The sequence below is a fragment of the Platichthys flesus genome, chromosome 10 (assembly GCF_949316205.1).
Source record: "Platichthys flesus chromosome 10, fPlaFle2.1, whole genome shotgun sequence".
NCBI classification, from domain to species: Eukaryota; Metazoa; Chordata; class Actinopteri; order Pleuronectiformes; family Pleuronectidae; genus Platichthys; species Platichthys flesus.
Window position 1 is genome coordinate 14395798 of NC_084954.1, and position 14178 is coordinate 14409975.

Sequence of the window (14178 nt, forward strand, 5' to 3'; positions counted from 1 at the left end):
GTCCACAAAAATCATGACGCAACATCCCTCCAGATTGTGAACGCACCCATCAGAGAGTCGAGCTCTGTGAGTCCTGACTGAGTGGGGTGCCAGAGTCCCAGACAGCTCACTCAGTGGGCCAGTCATGCGTCTCCCAATTGAGAACATTGCAGAGGTGTCTCGGCTCTGGCGATGGGAGCCGCGGAGCATGTAAGCGGATGCTTCCCGTTCTCTTATTTGTTATCAAACACCCCACTTGTGTCGGGCTCACCGGCCCTCATGGCGGAAACATGTGAGAGTCTGTCAGCCCCCCCCCCGCGGCGGTGACACATACATCTCCCCGCACCCCTCCCACGTGTACAACAGGAGCTATTTTTAGCTGGCCAGCGGAAATCAGCATTTCAGCTTGGATGAACCTGTGGGCTAAACATTGTTAGTCATCCCAGCCTCTCCTCAAGTTTACACAGCCTCCCCATAAGAGAGCATTTACCGCAAGTGTAACATATTTGAAGAGTATGTTGAGAAACACATACAATAAGAAACCTCAGTGTGAGCCGCCGTCGCGTTCAATCAAGGTTTTAATATTGATGTGTCTGTCTCCTTCTCCCAGAGACCTGGACTGTCTGGGCGCGAAGAACAGGGCACTGGTGGCCCTGCCCGTAGAGGAGGTGCTCCAAACTCTCAACGACCTCATCACCTACTTCCAGCTCCCCGACGCCGAGCTGGAGCACGAAGAGAGGCAGATCAAGCTGCGCTCGCTCAAGAACCGACAGAACCTATTCAAACAGGAAGTGAGTGTCTCCATCAAAGAAGGCGCAGGAAACCAATGGTCCATAAAATATCGCTCAATGATACCACGAGCTGCCCTGCAGGGATAAAAATATTAAAAATCCTGTGATTAAGGTAAATTCAGTAATCGACCGAAAATAGGAGCGAGGCGAGAGGAGCGGCAAAGTTGCGAAAGGCAAACTATGTGAAATCAATTGGTTCTTTGTGGCGAGTTTCAATGCCACCCTATTTGGAGGCAGTGCATTTGAAGGCGTCAGCAGTTTTGGTGCTATAAGTTTTTCCCGAGGCTGGCACGGGAGCACTGAAGCTTTCCGCTAAGCCTCTAGGACCTAAATTGCTTTCATCAATTACAAAGTGTCAGCTGCCGAGCTGAAGGGGGCCCTGCGATGTCAACTATCCAAACTCTTCCTAACTCTTAACACCGTGTCACCGTTTCCTCAGGCCAACATACATGAAAGTGGATTAATGTCCTTTCTTTTTTACAAACATCAAAAAATATGGTGGTTTTAACTTTTTTAATAATTATTCATATCTCAGACTTTCATCATGTAGCTGTCTTTTTATGTTAATGCACCAAAATAGCAGGTCCCTGTCCCACCCCCCCATATATTACATTTATAAGGCCAATTTGTCACTGCATACAGCTGACTCGTGATTTTTTCTGACATAATAAATCATCCGAAGTTTTAATTGTGTCTCTTCACGCCCTCCATTTAGCATATCTGATCACTATAAATAATTCACTGTGGCATAAATCGCTGTGGCATGTCCACCGAACGGGACAGGAGGGAGCTGAGGGGCTGCGTCTGGGATGGTCAAATAATTTAATAATGCAGAGAAAGATTGAACCATGTATGTCAATATTCCATATGACTTTCTTCTCATGTTTATATATGAATAAATCAGAATCTCATGGCGGATGTGTGTGTATTTCCAAGGGCATGCTGACTCTGGTGTCCAACTGCATCGACCGTCTGAACGTGTACAACAGTGCCGCCCACTTCGGGGAGTGTGCTGGTTGCGAGGCCGGAGTAGCCTGGAAAGACATTCTGAACCTGCTGTACGAGCTGCTGGGTAAGGACCGAGTCGACCACTACACACACACACACACACACACACACACACACACTCACACAAACACACATGCAGTGTGTGTACATACACAAGCAAACTAACACACCAAAAAAGCCCAAAGTCCCGACTGTAATCAATCACAAAGACGAGAGTCGTCGTTTGAGGATAAAGCAGCTGAGAGCGCAGCGGTTCACTGGTGATGAAGAAGTGTGCTGACCTGGTATTCAGAGTCTCCCCCCCCCTGGAGGATTCAATTCTGAGGTTGCCAGAATTCAAACAGCTTCACGAATACACACGTGCACACAAGATATACACCTCATCACTTATACTTACACACTGTTGGGGGGAAAACAACTGCATACAAGAGCAGTCCAGTTTATGTAATGAGCTTCCAGGGCAACACTCTAGCAGTCACACATGCCCTTACACACACACACACACACACCCTTACACACACACACACACACACACCCTTACACACACACACACCCACACACACGCACGCACGCACGCACGCACAAACACACACACTAAGACACACACACACTAAACGTTGGGTGTGACCAATTGGCCAGATGGCATTTTAGCAATTGAATGCCAATTCCCATCACTGTCTGTGCTGTTTCCTCTTTTGTTTACGCTGTGCGTTTTATGCTTCTCCAGCCTGATGTCATCAGTTCCGCCTTTCCAAACCCACTTGACCTTCTTGCACCACTGGCATATGCTGTGTCAGATACAGACGTATCTCACTAGAATAACCTGACAGGGAATGATGTGCATTTATATTTTTTGCCCCTCTCATTCCCTGTTTAAAATCCTGCTGCCTTGCATCTGATAAACACAATGTTTGGCTCAAACATGTCCTTCACTTGAAAAGATGCATTTGTGAGCAGAAAATTTGCGAGTGTTCGGGATTTGCTTCCTGTCATGTTTTTAGATATGCCACATTCTTGAGGAGGTAATCTGGATAGCCTTTATGCAAAGGTTATCTTTTTTAATGCCTGCCATGCTCAAGCCGCCCCGCCCTCCAAGTGTGTCCTTCTCCTTCTTATTTACACTGATTTCACCTCCTGGCTCACATTAGAGTTCCACCCACGTCTCTCCCTCCCCCACACACCTGTTCCGGCACAGCGCTAAGTGGATTTGGGATGCCTCTCTCCTTTCTTCAGTGTCTGTCTGTGATCGGTGACCCTTTCTTTTTGTTCCTAGGACACATGTAGGTGTGTGTGTGTTGATGTCTTGTCTTTGCTTGTGTCGTCCTCTCTCTCTCTGTCTTTGACAACTTCCAAATTAATATTAAGGTCTTCAGGTGTAAAAGCAGAAGATCTCCCTTTTCCTGGCACTGGGTTTGTACCTTTGCTTTGCAATTTCACCGTCATGCACGCTTTCCGTCTGTCCTGCAGCGGCGTTAATCCGAGGCAACAGGAACAACTGCACCCAGTTCTCCTACAACTTGGACTGGCTGGTGAGCAAGCTGGAGAGACTGGAGTCTTCTTCAGGTGAGCTCACTGTCCTATCACACACTGAGCCTCCACTGAGACGGTGTTATGAGAGCTGCTGCTTTGATGACGACACAGCTCTTCTCAATATGCTCTTGAGTCCCATAAGGTGTAAAAAGATGACACCGTTTCTTTAAGAAAATATAGGCTCCTCTGCTATTTAAATGTATAATAAGCCCTCAGTGTTCCCTCTAGATCTACACAGATGCCTCTTTGACAAGTGTCCTCTGTTGTGTCTTTTCCCCACTGCGGGTGTTCACTAATTGATGAATGTGCGGGTGTGCAGGCATCCTGGAAGTCCTGCACTGCATTCTAATTGAGAGCCCCGAGGCCCTCAACATCATCCAGAGAGGACACATCAAGTCCATCATATCGCTGCTCTACAAGCACGGACGCAACCACAAGGTGAGCATCAAGTGCTGCTGCTGCTGCTGCTGTTGAGTGTTAATCTGAGGTATTAGCTTTGGGAACCTCTTCTGTGTATAATGTGGTTGAGCCACAAGGAGATTGTACTGCAATGATTCCAAGTTGTAAATAACGGCGAGTATAAGATCAAGGCGTTGGTGGAAATAATCCACATGTTGAAATAAAGTAGAATTGGTAGAAACAGGAAATTAACGAGTTCAAAAAATGATCAAATTTATTCATGAGAAATGTTGACACCTCGGGAAATACCATCGACTAGAAGATGGACGACGGGTCTCCACCTACTCTCGCTGTTCTGAACTGAAGCCAAAATATCCTGGATACGAACGTTGCCACCTTGCAAATTCGGAGCCAGCCTCCTTTGTGGTGATTGGGTAATAGAGGCATGGTAGAAGGTCCTGCCAATACTCTCACTCAACTCAATACACTCACTCTGTTTTTATAGTCTCAAATAACAATTAAAACCAAATTACCGGGGGGGGGGGGGGGGGGGGGGGAATCGCACTTGAACCTTACATCAGTGTGATAAGAGCTACCTAAAAGGATAGGCTAAGCCAGCCACCAGGTGGAGATCAAGACACTTCGCCGTTGTGTCGTCCATCTTTATATATAATCTATGGGAAATGTGCTTTTGGGCGAAGAGACGTAGAACATCCGTACGTCTGTCTCTGTCTCTGTCTCTGCCGTTGATCAAGAACACTGATTCAGCCCAGAAATATTACGCTAAATAACCAACAGTTTGTTTTGTCCCCTGATTTAACAAATTTCTTAGAAAGTGTTCATTAGTGAGCTATCAAGGTGCTAACTTTGACAGAGCCAAGCTGTTTCCCTTTGTCTCCAGTTTTATGCTAAGCTACTGCTGGCCAATTATAACTTCAGTATTAACCTGAAGGTGAGTGTGGTGTCAATCATCTCATCTAACTACAGCAAAGAGGCAAATACGTGTACTTTCCTCTAACGTCAATGTATGTTGAAATGTCAGAAATAACTAGGATATTGTCATACATTTTCAGCCTAGCAGTGAAATTACACAACAACCCCTGAAAATGCTTTTCAGCCTGTTTACGTTGTGTCTCGTCATCTGCACTTCTTTCCTCATTAGGCTCATTCACCGAATGCACGGCCATCCCCTCGGGCCTCTTTGTCACTTCTTCTTCTCTTTATCTATTAATTCACTGTGCTTATACCTTCCACCAGCACACAAACCCGCACCCTTGACAGAAGCTTACTCGGGGTTCTTGTTGCTGTGCGTCACAATCATGAATCAATACGCTTAACAGTGAAATGAGATCAGGAGCAGACAGTCAGCTAGCCTGGGTCATAAATCAGCTTAAACGTATCATTTTGCCATGGAAGCAGGAGAAAAGGGCCCATGATAAAGAGAGGGTCCTGGCCCTGTCACCCTTGGCTGAGCTTCCCGGCCCATTTATTTCTATAGCTTTGTTAGCCCAAACATGAAAGGGATATTATTGGACATGTTTTTTCGCGCCCAACAAGCATCTGAGAGTAATTATGCAGTGGTTGCATGTAAAGAGGCTGTCTCTACAGCAGCGACCTGGACAGTGATGAGGGCCAAAGATCATTAATCATTTCTGAGAAGGCATTGATTCAATTCCAGGGTTCAATGGGGTAAATCAGGTCAGTGTGTTGATCGTGTTATTAAAGGGAGGTGTTGAGTTCTTCCTCTCGATATATAGTTGATTATCTTTTTAACCTGTTGCCGCCACCTTTGTTTTTTAGATTCTGGACGTGCTGTGCTCGCTGTGTGTGTGTAACGGCGTGGCTGTGCGAACCAATCAGAATCTCATCTGTGATCACTTGCTGCCCAAGAGAGATCTGCTGCTGCAAACCCAGCTTGTCAACGATGTCCAGAGGTTAGAAAGAACTTTTCACTCCTCTGATATTTTGATTGATTGCCATTTTAAAATTAAACTTGGGGAAAAGCAGCGATTGTTAAAGATAAGAAGTAGGCTGTCATTTATAGAAACAGCATGTCATTAAAGGAGCAGTCTGTGATTGGTGTGTAAGACGAGTTCTTACTGTGCATTGACGGAAGGTCAAGATGTCTAAAGATATAGCTTTACATTAAATGTATTTTATATGTTGCTGTATACTTGTAAATACCACTTACTCTTAAACACAAGCTTATCACGTTCAGATTTAACAGGTAGTGTCTGAATACGCTACCTAGGCTAAAGTTATTGCTTATTTAGCCTAATGTTATTTTTGTCAAACAAATCATTTGAGTTAGTCATGTGTAAATCACTAACATTAGAGCTACAGGCTACGTTTGGATTTACAAACAACTGCACAGCACCATGAGTGTACATTCATCTTTCCAGCCTTTGGACCGTGTAATTGAGTGTATGACGTAAAGACATGCACCCTGTACGTTGAACAACATGCGCTGCAAATTGGATTGTGGGTATGAAAGTACGCTCAACCATGACATGATGGTTTGTACAATGTAGCGCGATATGTACTGAGGCTGCACTGGGCCTTTAAATCTCACATCCCATTATTATTACATCACATGTCATTTAGCTGACGCTTTTGTCCAAAGCGACTTACATTTTAGAACACTCAACATTTATGAGGGGCCATTTTAGGGGTTCAGTATCTTGCCAAGGAGACTTAGGCATGCAGATGGGGAAGAGTGGGGATTGAACCGGCAACCTTCATGTTGGCGACCGCCCACTCTACCCCCTTGGCCACACCGTCTCCATTATGCATCCACCTGTAATCTCTGTACAATGAGAAGAAGCGGTTTTGTGCTGGTGAGATGAATTTAACTCAGACTTTATCTCAAATCTCACTAAATTGTTTTCTTGACTCTAATGGAGCCATCTACTTTGCTCTGCCCTGTTTCAAGGCATCCACACTTTTTTAGGAACTTCCTGAACCAAAATGCATTAGCAGTAAATTGAATGATCTTATCCTCAGGACCAGCTCTTTCATTAGGTTTGAGAAAAAAGATCACATATTACAAATGAATCGCAGAATATCTCTGCGATTCATGTGTCTTTTTATTGCTCTGAGGGATATCTAATGATTTTGATTCTGTTCCACTTCATTGCCAGTATGAGGCCAAACATCTTCCTGGGGGTGAGCGAGGGCTCCGCACAGTATAAGAAGTGGTACTATGAGCTGATGATCGACCAGGTGGACCACTTTGTGACCAGCGAGCCCTCCCACCTGAGAGTGGGCTGGGCCAACACTAAAGGATATGCTCCGTACCCCGGAGGAGGAGAGGGCTGGGGGGGCAACGGAGTGGGAGATGACCTCTACTCATTTGGGTTTGATGGACTCCACCTATGGTCAGGTCAGTGTGAGGCGGAGAATTTCAATGTGTGTGCATGTCCATGTGTGTGTATGTGTGTGTCTCTATGTGTGTATGTGTGGCTGAAATCATAATAAGCTAATGTATTAAAGATGAGAGTGGTAAGTCTGGGCTATAGCCAGGATGTGTCTAGACAGAATCAGTACCCTGCAGGGACCACTTCCGTGCCCAGAGTGTGTTCAACTGTGTGTACAAATATGTGTCCTGTGTGTATGTCTGTGTGTGAGTGAGAAAGAGAGGCGTGATCTGTGCCAGCATCACTCACTGGGTCATATTTCACATAGCCGTTTGTGTTTATGTCATCCGTGGACAGGTCGTATCCCGCGGGCGGTTGCGTCCCTGAACCAACACATCTTGACCTCAGAGGATGTGGTGAGCTGTTGCCTGGACCTGGGAGCACCCAGCATCTCTTTCAGAATCAATGGACAGCCCGTCCAGGGCATGTTTGAGAACTTCAACACAGACGGCCTCTTCTTCCCCGTCGTCAGCTTCTCTGCAGGGGTCAAGTGAGTATTTGTTTGTTTCTCCCATGTGCTGACTGAAGCTGCCCTCGGACATGATCTGAACCCCGGCTAACCTCCTGAAATTATCCCTAGGGGCTGTATGTGAGATTGCAAGTGTCCAACTCAGTTGCTGCAGAAATTCGGCAGAGTTTTCTCCAAGCAGCCCCCTAGTCAAAACTCTGGATAATGTCAGAGTGAGACAATGTGAGAATAAAGCAGGGGATTGTCCAGAGGATTCACAGCAAGCGAGTGGGAACTTTTTTTATTTAACATTTTGACAAACCCAAAACTAAAAAAATATATAAAAAGGATACTGGAGATTTCTGTGTTGTGGTGAATACATCTGACCGTAGAATCCCCTGCCCTGTGGCTGTTGCTGGACTTTATTGTGCAGACATACTCCAGAGTTCAAGACTGAATACAGCTTTAGAAGAGCAGAAATTGATGCTGAATGAGCCGCACACATACTGTAATCACAGAGAGAGGCAAGAGACAAACAGGAAATCGTCTAAAGGAAAAGAACAAATAACAAATTCCTGCATCGAAATGCTGATAATCCACCGGTTTGCTTTGGCCTTGAAGTTGGACACAGGTGAAACAGGCTGGCCTCATATTTTTCTCCGTTGCCTTGGAGACCGCAGATAGTATGATTGACAAGACTTTAAAATGGAATTTCAGGCTCTAGCAGTTTTCCCATGATTCCATAATTGACTCTGACCTTGTAGAGCGAAGCAGCACTTTGCATGAACAGCTTTCATATCTTTGAAACTCTTGGACTCTTGACACGAGAGACCAGGGTGATTTTTATCTGGTCATGTTAAGTATGTGTAGGAGGAAAAGAAATGTAATTTATTTTCCCAACAAAAAACTGTTAGTTTACTGTCTTTCTCTGTTTGGCCTTTGTTTTATTTTTTTAGGGGAAAAAAAATAATTACAGCTGTGCGTTCTTTTTCTCACTTTCACTTCTTCTCTCCTACAAACTGTCACGTTTAATAGCCTCCTTGTTCTTCTGCAGGATATATGACTTAAAGAATAAAAACTTTATTCTACAGTGTTTTACTCAGACACCGGAGTCCAGAGGTGAAGGATGTCGCTTGCGTCAATCTGCTCTGCTTTTCTGCTCTTCCCCATTTCCTCCTACTTTGTTTTTCCCAGAATCCGCTGTACTGCAGTGCTTCCCATACCCAGACAACCATACTCCCCTTTAATACAAATCACACCAGTCACATGTCAAGAAACTTCATGTAGAACAAAGTTATTAAATCATGCTTTCTCCAACCATAAACTACATTTGGGTAATATCATTACATTTGTATTCAAACATTAACTACAGTAACTCATCCAACTTTACTCTGTCAAGGTTTGCATCACACTTTTGATGCTGCTCTCGACACAGATTTAAGTTATGACTAGGAGGGATTATTATTATGATAACATTGAAACTAATTCTGCAGCAGTCCAAACTAATATAGTGGTGGTAGTAAACAAAACTATAAAATGAAATTTTTACAGCTCAATTGCACAGCGGTAGTTCAGTTCCCATTCTGTTTTGTGTGGGCTGTTTTCTTGCCCTGTGGTAATGCACGCAGCAGCTTTCTCTCCGGAACTGTAAAAGTGATCCTGCAGTAATTGAGCCGGGGTGAAGTAAAGACCTGCTGCAGGACTCAGTCTGCAGAACCCTGCTGCTGCTGCTGCTGCTGCTACACAAAGAGCTGTTCCCCTGTTTGAAGAAGCTCAACTCAGCAGGACCTCGATTTGGAGAGTCAGTTGTCATGGCCGTTGTTGTGAACGTGCACGTTGCACCGAATTCTTAACTGCTCTTCACTGGGCCAGTAACAGTGCACGCACCGAGTGAGAAGCCGATAAGTAAAACTGTTCTCAAGATATGTCACAGTAACTGATAGACAGATTTCTGGAATTATTAGATAGATAAACTATCTACTAATGTATAAAGGCTAGATTATCAATTCATTAATTAGTGATAAAAAAGGAAAAACATACACAAGTACCACACACATTTGATATTTTGTAAATATTTACAAAGGCTAGAAACCCATTCAAATAAAGCTAAGATCTTTATTATTAGTATTAAAATAATCACAGTCTTTTAGAAAAGGTTTCGTCCTGTATCTTGTCCTTTGCATTTAATCCACAGGTCATCAAATGTGGTCCTTCATATTAACGCACTAATAACCAAACATAATTGAATTCAATGACTGTATTTCACTCGTCTCTCGGCTCTTCAGCACTAACAGTCAGTTTTACATAGGGTCGGTGCTATCTTATTACCACTCTGAGCTCGTACTCGGAACTGACCCAGTGAACAGGGTGAACATCTCTGCGGAAATAAACATGCCAGCAGATGACAGCCACTCACACCTTAACTACTCAATAATTGAGGGCTGCAGTCAGAACGGTCCAGGCTGCGTCACCACTACTACTCAAGCAGCTATTTTGGGCAGCCTCAGGAGAGTCTCTTCACGGTGACGGCCTCAGACGAGGGTTTTTTTTGCAGTCTCAGAGCTAAACTTGTTTCCATTAGAGGCTGGAACTGATTGAAGTGGATTTTAGAGGAGGAAGAGTAGCAATGTTTAGCTGTGAGGTTGGTTTTCTTATCCTTCTTTCGTTAGCAGCTGTCTGATTAACACTCATAATTAAATATATCATTCAGATTTGCACTCACTGTTTTTTCTCCCATAAATTATCATTTTTTCCCCCCAGCATTTTTTATGTGTAAAATTGATTTGAACGGACGACCAATATTTTATCGTCTCAGGGTCCGTTTTCTGTTGGGTGGTCGACACGGCGACTTTAAGTTCCTGCCTCCGTCGAGTTACGCTCCGTGTTACGAAGCTCTGCTGCCCAAAGAGAAGATGAAGGTGGAGCCCGTGAAAGAGTACAAGAGGGATGCGGACGGAGTCAGAGATCTGCTGGGCACCACCCAGTTCATGTCACAGGCCTCCTTCATCCCCACCCCCGTGGAAACCAGCCAGGTACCTGGGACAATGACGTGACACTTGCTTTATCTGTCCGACTGCAATTTTCATTCAAAAAAGGGTTTAAATACCTAACAATATATAATATATATTGTTCCGCTCTCATATATATATATATATATATATATATATATACACATGATTATTTATCGTATATTTTCTGTTATTTTAAGTGTCTAAATCATGTCATGTGACTGTCAGGCCATTTCGACTGCTTTCTAATTGTATAGATTTTTTACATCATGATATTCAAACGAACTTGTATGATGTACATTGCATGAAATATGTGCAACAATCACAAATTTTTCTAAATGCTTTATATAAGATATACACAGACAGTTCATGAGGATGAAAAAATACAAAAATCACATTTATATTTTCTATTGTAATTTATTTGTAAATGACATCCTTAACATTTGAACAATTATAAAATATATATTTTTCAATATTTAGGAATTGGCTTTTACATCCAGAATCATACCTAACCCGTTCCCTCAGATCGTGATGCCGCCTCACTTGGAGAAGGTTCGGGACAAACTGGCTGAGAACATTCATGAGCTGTGGGGCATGAATAAGATCGAGATCGGCTGGTCGTACGGCAAGGTGAGAAATATGCAGCATGTTCCTTTACTCGTACAATTCTCGTTACAACTCTGGATCGAAAATATAAAAAGCACAATCCCTACATTTTGCCTTGTTTGTAAAAGGATAATCATCACAGTTACAAATTTGCTAAACCTATTTTAAGTTGAAATGCATTATTCGTTAGAGGTGTCAGAACTTAACCATCACAAAAAGCCTGTACGTCATCTTGCTTTCTCTTTTATAATTTGCGGTTCACTCCAAAAAGAGGGTAAGTGGAAAGAACACGCATTTTCCATGTTGGATCATAATAACCTCTCATTTAGATGCTTCATCACAAGTTTGTTCGTAGGTAGCAGAGTCATTGTGTTGGTGTCGTAGTATACAGTAAGTCATGAATTACAAGAAGTGTTTCACCCATAGTGCAGAACAGGATGTTTTGGCAATTTGAGCCAAGCAATAAACCAAGAGGCAAAACTCTATATTCAGTGTCTGCGTTTAGTTTTATATCTGTTGAATGAAGATAACAGATTATCTAAAAGATTCTGGAAAGACATGGTACGTCATCCAAATATAAACACAACCACCATCATAATTCAAACAGGTGTTTTTACATGTTATCAAAAAAAAACATTCAACTCTCAGTTACCATCTTTTCTGTTGAAGCCTTATGAAAAAAGATGATTGTCCAGTTATAAGAAAATCTCCTCACCAGCAGCGCTAAAGCAAACTTATTAACACACTGCTGATCGATTGTTTAAACCGTACAAAACCAAAAGGAACAACAAATGTTTGGTCAACTAACACTCAATGTGCATTAAGACTGTCGGCCTGGCTCTGTCAAATGTACTAAGCAGAACGATGGACTGTATTTAAAAAAACAGTATAAAAACAATGGACGAAGTGATGGCTCCCGAAAAGTGATGCCTTTTTTGTCTGGATCGCCACCTGGTGGCAGGCTGCAGTATAGGTCATAAACCCTGCCTCCTCCTTGTAAGTGAATATGGGATGGACCCAAATACAGAGGACTCCAATTAGATCCTTCAAGGATGGTTTCCATTGTTGTCGGTAGATCGTATCCCACTGTTGTACTCTTACATGTAATTTGTAATTTTTGCAGTAGGTTTTGTTTTAATGAGTCATTCAATGCTATATAATGAGGGGATGCGTCATGGTTGACAACTGAGACTGACTCATAATTGGTCGAGTTTGTGTTTTAATGGGACGTTGCTACAGCGACTCCATCCCCGAGCTGCTGCTGCGCAGACTCTGGCTCCCAATGCCAAGAAGGCAGCGTTCATATCCCAGAAATGTTGGCTTCATTTCTGGATAGTGTGATGAAGTGGGGACATATATATATAGTTCATATATACAGTCTAATAGTACAACAAGTAAAGACGCTATGAAGCCAAGACTACAGTTGGTGTCAGTGTGTGTACAGATTTATAAATATATCACATACAGTGTGTTAATTAGCGAGCTTCAGATGTTTTTTTTTGTACTTTTGACAGAGCCAAGTCTTTTTTTCCCGCTAGTCTCACTTAACTAAGACAATTGTTCCCTTTTCTAATCTAAGTCTTGGCAAGAAAGCTAAGTAGTACCTTACTCAATTTGACAGTTGAAAGATATTATACCTACCTGCAATTTATTTTGTGAAAAATGTATAAATTAAAAAATTTATCATTTTATCTCTGCAAAAGCCTCTTGGTTTATTGTACATGAGCTAAAGGGTAACACCAAAGTGACCTGTTCTGCCCATAAAGGAACAGATAACAACACAAACAACAATATTGAAAACAGCTCTTACGTCTATAATACAACACATATAAGAATCTTCCCTCTATTATTAACACCACCAGCTCTTGAACGGGTATGTTTCCAGTGTATCAGCAGAATCTTTAATGTAGCATAAAGATATAAGATCCACATAACATATTGGAATCTTTTACCATCAAGACGTTTTATTACTTAAGCTGAGGAGGTCAAAGCACTAACAAGGTGTCAACTACGGGTAGAACTTGTCAAGAGTTAGTAAAAGTGCTTTTAGTGTTTAATGTAATGTATGTGGATCCACGGCAGCTGCTTCTGTGCTCTGTAGCTGTCATTCATTGAGCTTAATAACTGCAGCATTCACACTAGCTCTCCTACAGCAGAGGGAATTAAACAAAGCATGTGTAATTAGTCCACGTTATATATAAATACATTTTTTGTGTTGTTTGTTCCACAAATATAACTCGAAAATATAACGTGGAGGAACTGCAGGAGAAGAGATTTCCCGTAGAGTTCTTGTACTATTTTACACAAGAGCTGGCTGGTGTTTATTGGACACACACACACACACACACACACACACACAGACACACACAGAGCTGCATATCTGTACACAGCCCTGCATGTTTTCTTGGGAAACATCCCCCATTGCCATGCCGCCTCCTCGGCGCAGCATTGCCAGGGGATTATTTGGCATAAAGTGCAGCCTCGAGAGAGAGAGAGAGAGAGAGAGAAGCTACACTTTCCACTTAGTATTCTAGTTGTGCACCTTTCTATATCCTCCAAGAAAACATGCTCCCTTGTACCTCTTCCATAACATGTTCACTAGAGTAGAATGTCTTATCACCGCAGCCAGTAGCCCCCTCTCTCCGTAGACCGCATTGCCATTCCCTTGTTAGTCCACAATAACATTAATTTACAAGGCTGTCGATTGCATATATTTGTTGAACTTTCCCATGTGATGTGTATGTAGCTACTGGAGAGCGACATCCACGGCTATGGAGAAGGGTTGAACTATGTTTTGTTTCTCTGACTGTTCTTTTTCCTGACAGATAAGAGATGATAATAAGCGGCAGCATCCATGCCTGGTGGATTTCTCCAAGCTGCCAGAAACGGAAAAGAACTACAATTTGCAGATGTCGACAGAAACGTTGAAGTATGTTGAGCGTTACGGATGGACTTTCTCCACGATACATTCTTTTTGTGTTTGAAGAGAAGAA

The 14178-nt window shown here is 42.9% G+C and overlaps 1 protein-coding gene across 1 annotated transcript in view; it reads left to right on the top strand.

The window, feature by feature from the left end:
• Positions 1-14178, top strand: part of LOC133962055 (ryanodine receptor 3-like) — a 31138-nt gene that overhangs the window by 1184 nt on the left and 15776 nt on the right. Inside the window, exons 4-13 of the mRNA XM_062397490.1 lie at positions 590-770; positions 1707-1842; positions 3246-3341; positions 3628-3746; positions 5508-5641; positions 6848-7089; positions 7421-7613; positions 10387-10603; positions 11105-11239; positions 14011-14114. Of these exons, the coding sequence (XP_062253474.1) occupies positions 590-770; positions 1707-1842; positions 3246-3341; positions 3628-3746; positions 5508-5641; positions 6848-7089; positions 7421-7613; positions 10387-10603; positions 11105-11239; positions 14011-14114 (1557 nt within the window). The remainder of the gene's footprint in view (positions 1-589; positions 771-1706; positions 1843-3245; positions 3342-3627; positions 3747-5507; positions 5642-6847; positions 7090-7420; positions 7614-10386; positions 10604-11104; positions 11240-14010; positions 14115-14178) is intronic.